This window comes from Tetrao urogallus (genome assembly GCF_951394365.1).
Source record: "Tetrao urogallus genome assembly, chromosome: 10".
Classification (NCBI taxonomy): domain Eukaryota; kingdom Metazoa; phylum Chordata; class Aves; order Galliformes; family Phasianidae; genus Tetrao; species Tetrao urogallus.
This window is the reverse complement of record NC_136823.1, coordinates 19,788,880-19,800,530: the sequence shown is the minus strand read 5'-3', so window position 1 is coordinate 19,800,530 and position 11,651 is coordinate 19,788,880. Positions and strand designations below refer to the sequence as shown.

At 55.4% G+C, this 11,651-nt stretch overlaps 1 protein-coding gene across 1 annotated transcript in view; it reads left to right on the top strand.

Moving 5' to 3' along the window:
- Positions 1–2,399: 2,399 nt before the first annotated feature.
- PLXND1 (plexin D1) overlaps positions 2,400–11,651 on the top strand; it is a gene marked incomplete at both ends in the record, with an annotated part of 62,834 nt that continues 53,582 nt past the window's right edge. The window contains one exon of the mRNA XM_079540384.1: positions 2,400–3,713. Coding sequence (XP_079396510.1) covers positions 2,400–3,713 — 1,314 coding nt within the window. The remainder of the gene's footprint in view (positions 3,714–11,651) is intronic.

The following is an 11,651-nucleotide window of genomic DNA, read 5'->3' as shown; positions in this document are numbered from 1 at the left end:
ATTTGGGGGCTGATGGTCTACTGCAGGCAGCAGAGGTTCAATTGTGACCCTTTTTTTTTCTTCCTGAACAACAGAAAAAAAAAATAACAGTGAGAAGTGTGTATGAGAGATTGAAGCCCTTTACTGCTTCATTAGGAATATTGCCCTGAAATACTCTAACAGCCCAGATAACAGGGTGGAAAATCATTTCTGGAAATATTCCTTTCAAAGCATCTTACCAGAGGATTGTTTCCTCAGCAAAGAAATCTTTGTCAACCAATCCTTCAATACCACAAATATTTGGGCTTTAATTCTACCAGCGTAGACAACAGCTCAGCAGCGGAAATGGGAACCGGGGCTCCCAGGGGATTTCTCTCTGGCAAAGGCAGGGCTGTATACCTTGGGCAAGTCGCACATTTCTCTGTGCTCTTTGACCTACATATATATATACATACATATTAAAGTGACTGTAATCTGGAACATAGTTCGATGTGCTTTAAAAGGCCGATTTCTCATGGAAGATGCTCTGCTATCAGGATAAGCAGCCATAAGGAATCCTAAAATAGGCAGATTAAGGGTTTGGGATCATGGAGGTTTATTTCTATGTAATTAAAGACACAATCACATTTAAATATTGTTAACTTGTAGTTTTAAAGAGACCAAACAACTGGGAGCCCCACATTCACAATTAGCTAATAACTCTACTAATTAATGACACGATCAGCAGAGACAATGAGTTAGATAAGGTGAAAGCACAGCATTTTATTCAGTGCACATTTTTGGTGGACGTGGCGTGGCTGAGGCAGCTATGTGTTAATGAGTGCTCTGACGAGGGTGAGGAGGACAGGAAGGGGGTGAGGGAAATTGGCAGGTGTAGAAATGAGATTAGACAACAACAGAGGATTTTCGTCTCCAGAACAGAAGTAGCGCAGAATCCCCATCAGCTTTGCTAGTGTTTTGTATAAATGGAAATAAGCACCATGAGGGTGGGCAGGATGGAGAGAGCTCCTCGCCAAACGGAGCCTCGGCTTGCCAGCCCCGCGTTGAACGCTGTCGGCTGTTCGTGGGGGCGAAGCGCCCCTGCTGCAGGGTTACCTGTGCTGTAGCGGCGGTACAACTGCCGCCATACGGCGAAAGCAAAACCACAGCCTTCCCCTCAGCGTTCCTTTGCTCAGCTCTCCGCGGGCGCTGCGATCGGACGAAGATTCGTACCCGCAGCTATTACTGCTCTCAGAGCTCACGTCAGGGTACGGCAGCGCCCGCCTCTGCCCCCCGCAGCCGTTTGTGCCGACCGAGGGGCCGCGGTCCCTCCGTGCGGTGCCCCGCTCGTTTCCCGCCTACAAGGAAACGAGCACCCCGGGTTGCCCTCTGCCGCTGCCCCCGGCCCTCCTGCCCCAGCGGCTCTCTGCAGAGCCCACCCGGCTCCGAGCTTTCCCTCCCGGGGCAGAACGGCGGAGGTGCAGCTTTCCACCTTCTGCCGCCCAGGCAGAGCTTTCCCACGGCGATAAGGGAGGGTGGGTCAGAGGCTGCGCTATCTCGGAGCCGTTTCCCCCGCTGCGGGTTTTCAGTGGGTGGAATTTGGGAATATTAAAGCTTCTTTCTCCCTTTCTCTTCCCACAGTTAAAAAAGAGCCCGATGGAGGGCAGAGGAGATGCACGGTCCTGTTCTCAACTCTCGTGTTTGGCAACACACGGGCCAAGCTTTCTCCAGGGGTGGGGCGGCGCGCCCCGCGGCGGTTGCCGGCTCCCGGCAGGACCGGACCGAACCGAACCGGACAGCCGCGGCTTGCCGGGGCCTCACTTCTCCCCAGAGCTTCCCTGCCCCCAAGCAGCCCGGATGGGACGGGACCGACAGCCCCCAGCCCTGCGGCCGCGCTGCAGAAAGGCGCGGAGCCCCGGCCGTTCTCGGTTCCGTTTGCCCGCTTCGTGCGCCGCCCACCCCGGGCTCGGGCACCGCGACCGCCGGGGGGAGGATGGGCACGTCCCCCTCCTGTCCGACGCGCCGCTGGGAAAAGAGGCTGCTCCCACCGCCCCTGCAAAGCCCTCCGCCCATCGTGCGCGAAAATGGAAAAGGTGGGGAGGGCGGAGAAGAGCCGCTCCGAGGCCGAGGGTCACCGCGTTTGCTCCCCTGCCCGGTGCGGGAACGACCAGCGGCGCGGGGAAAACATCCGCAACTTAATCACGTTCACATGACGAACCCCAAATAAGAAAGACGCGAGGAACGCCAAGAAGGGCGGAGACGGGGGCGGGCGGAGGGAGGGAGGTGCGGCCGTGAGCGCGCCCCGCCGCGCAGCGCCGCGCACCACCGTGGCCGCCACTTCCCGCGGGCGTCGCTCGGCGGCGGGCGTGCTGCCCCCGCAGGAAGCGGCCCGGCCCCTCCCGCCGCTCGCCGCGGGCTCATGCAGTGTGCGGCGCGGCGGGATGGGCGCGGGGACGGGGATGGATCCGGCGGCGAACGCTGAGCCGCAGCCCCTCGCGCTGCTCCCGCTTCTGCCGCCGCCGCCGCCGCTGCTGCTGCTGCTGCTGCTGCTGCTGCCCGGCCGCGTCGCCGGCCTGGAGGTGCAGCGCAAGTTCCTCTCGCCCACCCCCACCAACAACTTCGCGCTGGACGGCCCCGGCTCCCGCGTCTACCTGGCGGCGGTCAACCGCCTCTTCCAGCTGTCGGGGGGCGAGCTGGCGCTACAGGCGGAGGCGGCGGTGGGGCCGGTGCTGGATAGCCCGCTGTGCCACGCGCCGCAGCTGCCGCAGGCCTCCTGCGAGCACCCGAAGGTGCTCACTAACAACTACAACAAGATCCTGCAGCCCGATCCCGAGCAGGGCGTGCTCGTCGTCTGCGGCTCTATCTACCAGGGCCTCTGCCAGCTCCGCAGCATGGCCAACATCTCGGCCGTGGCCGTGCGCTTCCCGCCGGGCGGCAGCGACCCGCTGGCCGTGTTCCCCAGCATGCTGAACGTGGCCGCCAACCACCCCAACGCCTCCACCGTGGGACTGCTGCTGCGCCGGGGCGGCGGCGGCGGGGGGGGTGCGCGCCTGCTGGTGGCCGCCACTTACACGGGCTTCGGCAGCCCCTTCTTTCCACGCAATAGCAGCCTGGAGGACCACCGCTTCGAGAACACGCCGGAGATCGCCATCCGCGCCCTCAACGCGCGCGGCGACCTGGCCAAGCTCTTCACCTTCGACATCAACCCCTCCGATGACAACATCTTCAAGATCAAGCAGGGCGACAAGGCTCGCCACAAGCTCAGCTTCGTCCGCGCCTTCCTGCAGCGTGCCCGCCGCCCCTACGCCTACCTGGCGCTCAACAGCGAGGCCAACGCGGTCGACAAGGAGAGCCCCTCGCACAGCCTGTTGGCCCGCATCTGCCTGGGCGACGCGGCTGAGGCCACGCTCAACGGCAGCGGCGAGCCCAAGAAGCTGACCGAGTCCTACATCCAGCTGGGGCTGCGCTGCGGCGGCGCCGCCGACGCCTTCACCCGCCTCGTGTCGGTGTTCCCGGCGCGGGCGGCCTGGGGGGGCCCCGCCGAGGAGGAGCTGCTCTTCGGCGTCTTCGAGCGCGCCGGAGCGGGCGGCGGGCGGCCGCACTCCGCGCTCTGCGTCTTTCGCTTCGCCGAGATCGAGGAGACGATCCGCGCCGCGCGCAACTCCTGCTTCGTGAGCCCGGGCGCGGGCATGGTGACGGTGCTGGACAGCGTGGTGCAGGGCACCGGGCCCGCCTGCGAGAAGAGGAACATCCAGGTGGGGCTGCGCGGGCACCTGCTGGCACCGGGCGGGCTGCGGGACGGGTTAGGACGGGCCGGGCTGCGGGACGCTGCTTTGCTCTGTGCTGTTCTGCGCTGTTGTTCGGCCGCCTGCAACTCGGGGGGGGCGGCGGCACCACCAGTCCTGTCGGCCCCGCCGTTGCTGGGCGCCCGTAGCCGGCGGCTGCGTCCGAGCCGGGCGGGCTCCTTCCTCCAGTAGCCGAGTTTGCGCTCAAGAGGAGAGTGTGTGCGAGGCGCGGCTCTGACCGCTGCGCCGGGGGAGGGTTTGATTCCCACGGTCCTCGTCCCCAGCGGACGGACCCGCGGTGACTCACGGCTCTGCGCGCTCCCGGCGCTGCGCGGCTGGGGATGCGGATCGCGGAGCGCCGCCAGCAGCAGCCGCTCCTTTCCCACGGGACGGCCCTGCGCGGGGCGGTGCGCGCACCCACGGCCGTGCTTCGTTTGGGGCAAAAGTTTGCTGTTGTCGTGATTTGTTACCGAGTGAACGAAAATGTTAAGGAAAAGACGTCTGTTTTCCCTTTCACTAAGAACATATAATGCTTTGAGGGTTTTGGGGGGAAAGAGAGGAAAAAAGAGCTGTTTTAATACTGCATTTTTCCCGCCCTCTGGGAAGGATGCATAACTCAGCTCCAAAAGATCGTAAAAACATCTGTTTGATTTCAAAAGCAAGATCGAGTGTTTGGGCTGAGGCTTCCCTGAGCAATGCCGGTGGCAAGGAGAAAGGTTTCCCATGGTAACCAGAGTGTTTAGTGTGGCATCTCTGTGCTGTGTTAAAATATGTAGTCTTAATGCACTGGTTCGTGGACCGGCCCTGGCAAAGTTGGATAGTTTTTCCCTGGTGGCAAACTGCCTGACAGCCAGGGAATCTGATAGCTGTCCTGTCTTCTGAGTTTGTACTGCTAAAACTCAATCTCCAAGTCCTGGCATGGTCACGGCTCTCCAAGAAGCCAGGAGCAGTCAGGAATCCCATTCACTGAGCAGGAGGCACTCGCGGCTCCCGCTGGCTGTAGATGAAGCTCAGTGTCTGCAGCCTGAGCTCAGCACCACAGCGGGCTGTGACGGCTTTATCAGAAGGGCTGAGGAGGTGGGAACTCTGCGGAGGTAGTGGCTCGGTTTTAAGTGAACCTCAGTGTCAGAGACAGCCAGTTCCCCAATGGTTCCTCTGTGCTCCTGCACTTTTGTTTAATAAGGAAAATAACTCCAACGTATGAACATCTATCGTACCAGGTGAGGTATTTAAACAGCTCATTCCTGAGAGATTCAGCAATGAAATGAGGATTCTCCTTCTCTGGAACTGTCCCATGCTGCTGCCCTGAGGTGTGCTCCTGCCTGCATCCCACCAAGTGCTTTACGGGCTGAGGATGACCTGGAGGATGGAGGCAGTGTGTTGGTGAGGTCTGTTCTGGGAGGGTTGACAGTCAGGTGTGTGCGGGTTGGACGTGCTGGAAAGTGCTGAGCCTCCAGACCTGTAGAAGCCAGCAGACGTCTGCTGTGCGCAGCTCTGCAGGAAGGTGAGGCTGCAAGGAAACTTGTTTACATGGAGACAGCAGCAGGGCTGGTGGGCAGGGAAAGTGGGCTCTGGTCCTCACCAGCACTGGTGCGGCACTGCTGTCCCCAAGCAGTCATGTCACCGGATACCCACGTCTCCTGATTTGAGGAACACTCCTGTATTTGTTACTCTTACTCAGAGCCTAGCTCACATAGAATGGAAGATTACATTTGTAAAGCTACTTTGAGAGCCTTTGAAGTCGAGTATGGCAGGGTGTAAATGAAGCATACTATTAATATTCGTTCACGCCTAATATTTCTATGCTTTCTACTTATTTGAAGTGTATTCCTCTAAAAGCGCTGACCAAGCCTTCTAGAAGCCTTCCTACTGAGCACAGGGACAGCCTTTCACTTGCTTTGCCTTTTTTTTTTCTTTTACCTTTTCCTTACTCATTCGAACTGCCAGAAATTTAACAAGCTGCTTACATTTTCAAGGCCTAGAGTGGCGGTGTCAAGAGTTGTAGTGTTGTGTTTATTTCGTGGTGCAAAAATGTAACATCAGTCTCCACCTTGAAAACAAGGAGATACTCTGATACGCTTTGTGTTCCAGCGTGGGAACGCAGCAGGGAAATGTTCTGAAGCACACCGGTTTGGTGGTGCAGAGGCACATCCCATAGTGAGCGCTGATTTCCCACCCACGACTGGGTTCCCAACTTTTCCTTTGCACATTGATAGGTGCTGCACCGTTATCAGAATTGTGGTTTGCTAGCTCTTCCTGCAGTCTGGGTGGTTGGGTTTTAAGCTCTTTCTGGGAAAAATAAATAAATAAATAAATAAAAATTGAATGATGGCCTGATTAATTCTGAATAGGCATTGGTCTGAAGTAGCTGGTTGGTACAAACAGGAGCATGGCTGTTAGGCGTAATGCTGTGTGAAAGGAAAATCATTGCCCCCCTGTGTGCAGTTCAGTCTAATTGAATGCTCCTCTCCTGCAGCACCCGCCCGCTGCAGCCGGGGCCGATGGGCGCTGCGGTGGCACAGCAGGGCTCTGTCCTGGGCGGCTCTCAGGGAGCACCACCAGAAGGTCAGTGAGAGGTGAATGGCAGCAGCAGCTCCATGGAAGGAGAGTGCCTCAGGGAACGGTCTGGCTTCGTTGTGCTCCCCCTGTGCCCTGAGTGAGCGGGTGAGCTCTGGGATTGCTTTCCCACAACAGAAACAGCTTTCTGTGATGAAGTTTGTATCAAATAGTGGGCTGCTCTCTAACACGTGGCTACAGGGACCCCTGTGTGAAAGCGTGCCTGCTGCAAGGCTGGTAGCCTGGGTTAGACCGCCTGAGCCCTGGAAGGGAGGAGGAACACAGATGCCCATCAGTGCCTGTCCACATCCCTGCAGCAGCCACTGACTGTGCCCCATGGGTTAGGCCTGGCCTGCTGCACCCCCACATGTCCCTGAGCCCCCTGAGAGGCAGCGAGAGGAGGCAGAGTGATGCTCCTTGGGGTTAGATGTGCTACCCGGGGATCTGCATCTCTCCTGGGAAATGTTTTGGACTCTACAACTCCAAAAAGGCTGAAAATGCTGTTTGTTTTCTGTGCTGAAGAACTCGAGCATGGCGGCATAGGATAACAACATGTTTCTGCTCTAATCCTCAAGTTTCTGGCTCTGTGGCTTTGTGTCAGATCCTGCATGCTCATAGAGCAGTGTTCTGTGGTGCGCTGATGAGATGCCACCAGTGAGCTTTGCTGTGAGGGGTTGTTAAATAAAACCAGCTCCTTGGCAGGCTGTACAAACCCGGTGCCTGCGTGTTCGGGCAGAGGAGAGTGGTCTGAAGCCAGTACAGTAATGTTCCCCCCAAAAAAGCTCAGATCCACATGGGAATATGACAAAGCATCCACTGCGTCCAAATGCTGTGGTGCCTCCGTGGGACTGGGTTTTATAGGAGCTGAGCCACTTTGAAGTTCTGGTTTATACTAATTTAGAAATTCCAAACATGGAAATAAATGTGATCTAACCTTCCGTTTGCTCACAGAAATCTGGAGAGTTAGCCATAGAGAGGAAACTGGAAATTTGCACTTAATTTTTGGGTTAGGAATAAGGAGGAACTCCTGCAGCACAATGGGTCGCAGAAGGTTGCTGCACGTGGCGGTGCTGCGATCGCCTGCATGGAGCGCAGTGTCACACAGCACTGCAGAGCAATGCTGTGATCTGTCTGCAGTTGATGCCCCATAAGCAGTCAGCCCCCACCCATCCCCATTTCCATCCCAGCCTCCCTGGCCTGGGCAGCAGCAGCTGAAGGGACTTCTGTGCACCTGTGGAGGTTTGGGCCAGGGCAAAACCTTACATAGATTTGTGCAGCTATACAGGATGTCAGACCTGGGCTGGGGAGATGAGTGAGGCTGAGGGTAGGCATGAATGAGACACCTGTGGGTGTGGATGGTACTATGAAAACACCTCGCCCCACCTCCTAACTCCTGGTGGGCATCTATTTAGACCTGTAGGCAGCAGCTCTGTGACTTTCCAGTCTGACAGCCTCTGCCAGCAAGTCACTGGAAAGGTAGTAAGGCTGAGCCCCCAGCTGTGGTAATTATTGCAAACACAGGGCAGGCTGGAACCTGTGGTGGTTGGAAGAAATCGATTAGAAGCACCTGAGTGCTGCCTCACACTACCTACAGCAGGGCAGCTTGGCCCCATGGGCTCACCCTTGCGGCCACCCAGCAGCAGGGCTGTGTGTGCATGGCTGGCCCTTGGCATGCACTCACAGCGCGATGTGATGGATGACATTAAAGCTCCCAGCTGCTGTCTGCAGGACAGAGTGTGATGGGGGGTGACCTGGCCCAAGCACTTCCTGGAGGGCTTTGCTTTTATTTTTATTGCTGGTAAGCAAATGTTGCAGCCCTTGTTTTCCTTTCAAATGGGAATGTAACATCTTGCAGTAAGTGGGGAAGGTGGTAGACTGACAGCAGCGATCTCCTACTTTTAGAGAGTGGCAGAACTTATTTCTGAGTGGAAGAGTCCCTCTGGATCACACACCTGGGCAGCAGCTCTGCTGGATGCTGTGTGCCGAGAGTGCCTGCATAGAACCAAGCTGGGAAGAGCCCATGCAAGTGTGCTGTGCTGATATGACCAGCCAGTACCAAAGCTGTGGTGGTTGTGCCTCATGGCCTGCCGAACATAGCAGGACTTGTCCACATGGGGAGCACATGGAGGCTCCTGGAGGAAAAACCCCTCCAGCCCTCAGGTTTTCATCCCACTTTTTGGGGTCTGTTCGGCCTTGAGAAGAGAAGACTGAGAGGGGACCTGATCCAGGTCTATAAATATCTAAGGTGTGGGGGGCAGAATGGCGAGGCCGGACTCTTTTCAGTGTTGAGTGGAGACAGGACAAGGGGAAACGGCTGGAAACTGCAGCATAGGAAGTTCCGCACAAACATGAGCAAGAACTTCTTTACAGTGAGGGTGACGGAGCACTGGAACAGGCTGCCCAGGGAGGTGGTGGAGTCTCCTTCTCTGGAGATGTTCAAGACCTGCCTGGATGCCGACCTGTGCTACCTGGTGTAGGGAACTGCTTTGGCAGGGGGTTGGACTCGATGAGCTCTGGAGGTCCCTTCCAACCCCTACAATTCTGTGATTCTGTGATTTTGCTGGCCTTTGCCAGCATGTAACGGGCTGAGAGCTGCTGGATATCCCAGCAACAGCAAGCTGCTGAAACACAGAGTGTGCAAGAAAATAGCTGTGTGCAGAGCTATCACTTTAGGAAGGATCTGAGAAAAGTTTAGAGCACAGTGAGAGAAAGCACTCGGTAAGGAAAAGGAGATGTGGAGGGTGAGGGCCTTTTAATACAGAATAAAATAGCTACCAGCGATGCTGAACCCATCATCCTTCGGTATTTCTCACAGACCAGGGTTGGGCTGGAAGCAGTGCAGAGGCACCAATGCTATGTGCTGCTGCATGGGGTCTTGGCGTTGCAGTGGAGCTGCAGAGCACTGGAGTGAGGGCTGAGGAAAGGCTTCATGCCTCCTGGGGAGGTTGGCACAAGCTGCCAGTCCCTGGCATTTCCGAGCTGTAATCCGATGAACTGCGAAATGCAGTAGATCTTCCCAGATAGTTTTGGAAGGGTCAGTTCATACAGATGTTGAAAACAGAAGGAAAGAAATGTAGAACTGTAGAGGAAGAGAAACTCTTCTGTGCTTTGATCAAAAAGAGATGTGCACAATTGCTGAATCCAACAGGACAAATTTTGAAATCCTTCTAATTGAAAATAACCTTGCCATAAAATAGGCCTTGCAAAGAAGATGGGGATATGAAATCCTGGCAGGCAAAAAAACATTGTGCTTTCAGAGAGATGCCTGGAGAAGGCTTTTTGGGTAACACCAATGCTGTCTCTGCAGCTGTGGGAGATGTGTGTTCAGACCTTAATCCCTTCTCACTTTCTGTAATGATCCATGCAACTTGTTATTTGGATTTCCTTAGTCCCAAAAATGCGGGCAGGAGTGTAAAGGCATGTCTGGGAGAAGTGCAAGTCCCTTCTGGCATAGCTATTCTGAGTGGGAGCAACAGTGAGTATGGGAGAAGCACCCAGGTTTTACTGAGGACGTGTAAAAGAAGAATGGAATTCTGCTCATTACCTCAGTGCTTAATTGATTTGGCAGAACTAACTAGAATACAGCAAAACATTTACTATAAGCTATTGCTGACTGAAATAGATTTGAACTGACACGTGAAAAGGCTGATGGTGTTAGGTAGAAGTTGTTACCTTAATGGATGCTTTTTTCAGCACAGCCGTGCAGAGCACTGTAGATGCGAAGCGCCGAGTGTGAGCAGCAGCTATGAGGAAAAGTAACCCCTGATGATTGAGCGGCCAAAATGCTCACCCCAGACTCCTTCCTGTGGAAAGGAGCTCAGATATTTTGAAATTGGTTCCTGGAGCCAAAGCCAAGCATAAATGAGAAATACAGCTCGAGTGGTGGAAGGGATCCTCTCCCAAGGAAAGAGCAGAAGGAGCAGCTCATAACATACAGTCTCAATAAAGCAGATGTCTTATTCCCAGTAATTCCATAAGGACCTTCAGCCATGCTCAGCAGTCGAACACCCTGGGATGAAGGCAGTAGGTGGTGGTTTCTGCTCGAGGTCCCGACAGAACAGGACAGAGGAGCAGCACTCCCAGCGGGGGGATCTGACAGCCACGCGACCTCCGATGCTCTGGCACTCACTGCTCTGACTGTGAGAGTCCCCCTGGAGCCTGTTGTTCGTTAATTCGGCTGCCTGCCCTTTTTGTGGGGATTGGTTGTTTAATCTGAAGCACTGTATTGCAGGATGAGGACCAGCGCTATAAGCATGGCTGGTCTTCCTGGCAGCACCATAGAGGAGCAGTTTGCAGCCTTTGTTTCTCTGCTTCTTGCAGTGTGTGGGCTATGGTGCAGGGGCAGGGTGCTGTCTGGGGGTGGGCGTGGGGTGAGCTCTGCACAGAGCTGGGCATGGTGGGCTGCTGGGGGCCTTGGGGTTGGCCCTCCTCTTGAAAGCAGCGGGCGGCAGCACTGGTGACACTGGCACCTCTTGCTTCTGCTTGTAACAAACCCTGACTGATTCTTGTGCAGCTGCAGAGCAGATGTAAAGGGGTGAGAAGTCCCAGGAGAATGCTTGTCCATGGTTCTTGTTGCAGCCTGCCTTTCCCACGGCATTTGTCACTGTGCCCACCTGGGCAAACTCACTGTTTGCTCTGCTTCCTTAAGCTGGGGACACTACTCTGAACTCCGTGGTTGTTTCCGTCAGGTGAACTCCTCGAGTGATACTGAGGATGTCAGGAGCTGGCAGGAAGAGGTCAGGAGTGAGGAGAGGGGAGAATGAGGAAAATAAAAACATTCTTGTAAACTAAAAGTGAAGAAAAGAGGCTACAAAAGTGTGAGGCATCAGGAGCTGTGCTGGAGCCAAAGGGATACTGTTTGGTGTGGGGGTGACATTCGTCTGCAGCAGAGGGCAGGAACTGGGGAACTGATACAGTCATTTTTGTCTGTGCAACAAATTCTACAAAAATCTATTCTGCTGGCTGCCGCTGGCTTTAGTACAGTGAATGCTCGTTTGTCAAGGGAATGGTGATTCATGGGGGTTTGACAGAGGGAATCTGTTGATAGCTTTTCATAAGCAATTACTGCAATTCAACAAGCCGTTAACTTTCCCAACTTATGGCTGGAAAGCTCCTGCTGGGAAGGAGCAGCCTGGGCTGTGAGTAGATCTGGTGGAGCCAAATGTTACCCACACACTGTACGGACACAGCAGCACAAGGGATGTTCCTCACAAAATATGGGCAAAGCCATCAGCGAGTGGGGCTGGTGCTGGGGCCTGCAGTCTCACGGCAGTGCTTTGAGGGCTGTCAGCCCTGTGCCAGTGCAAAAACAGGCACGGGGGTCAGCAGAGGTGTTCCAAGAGCTGCATGTGG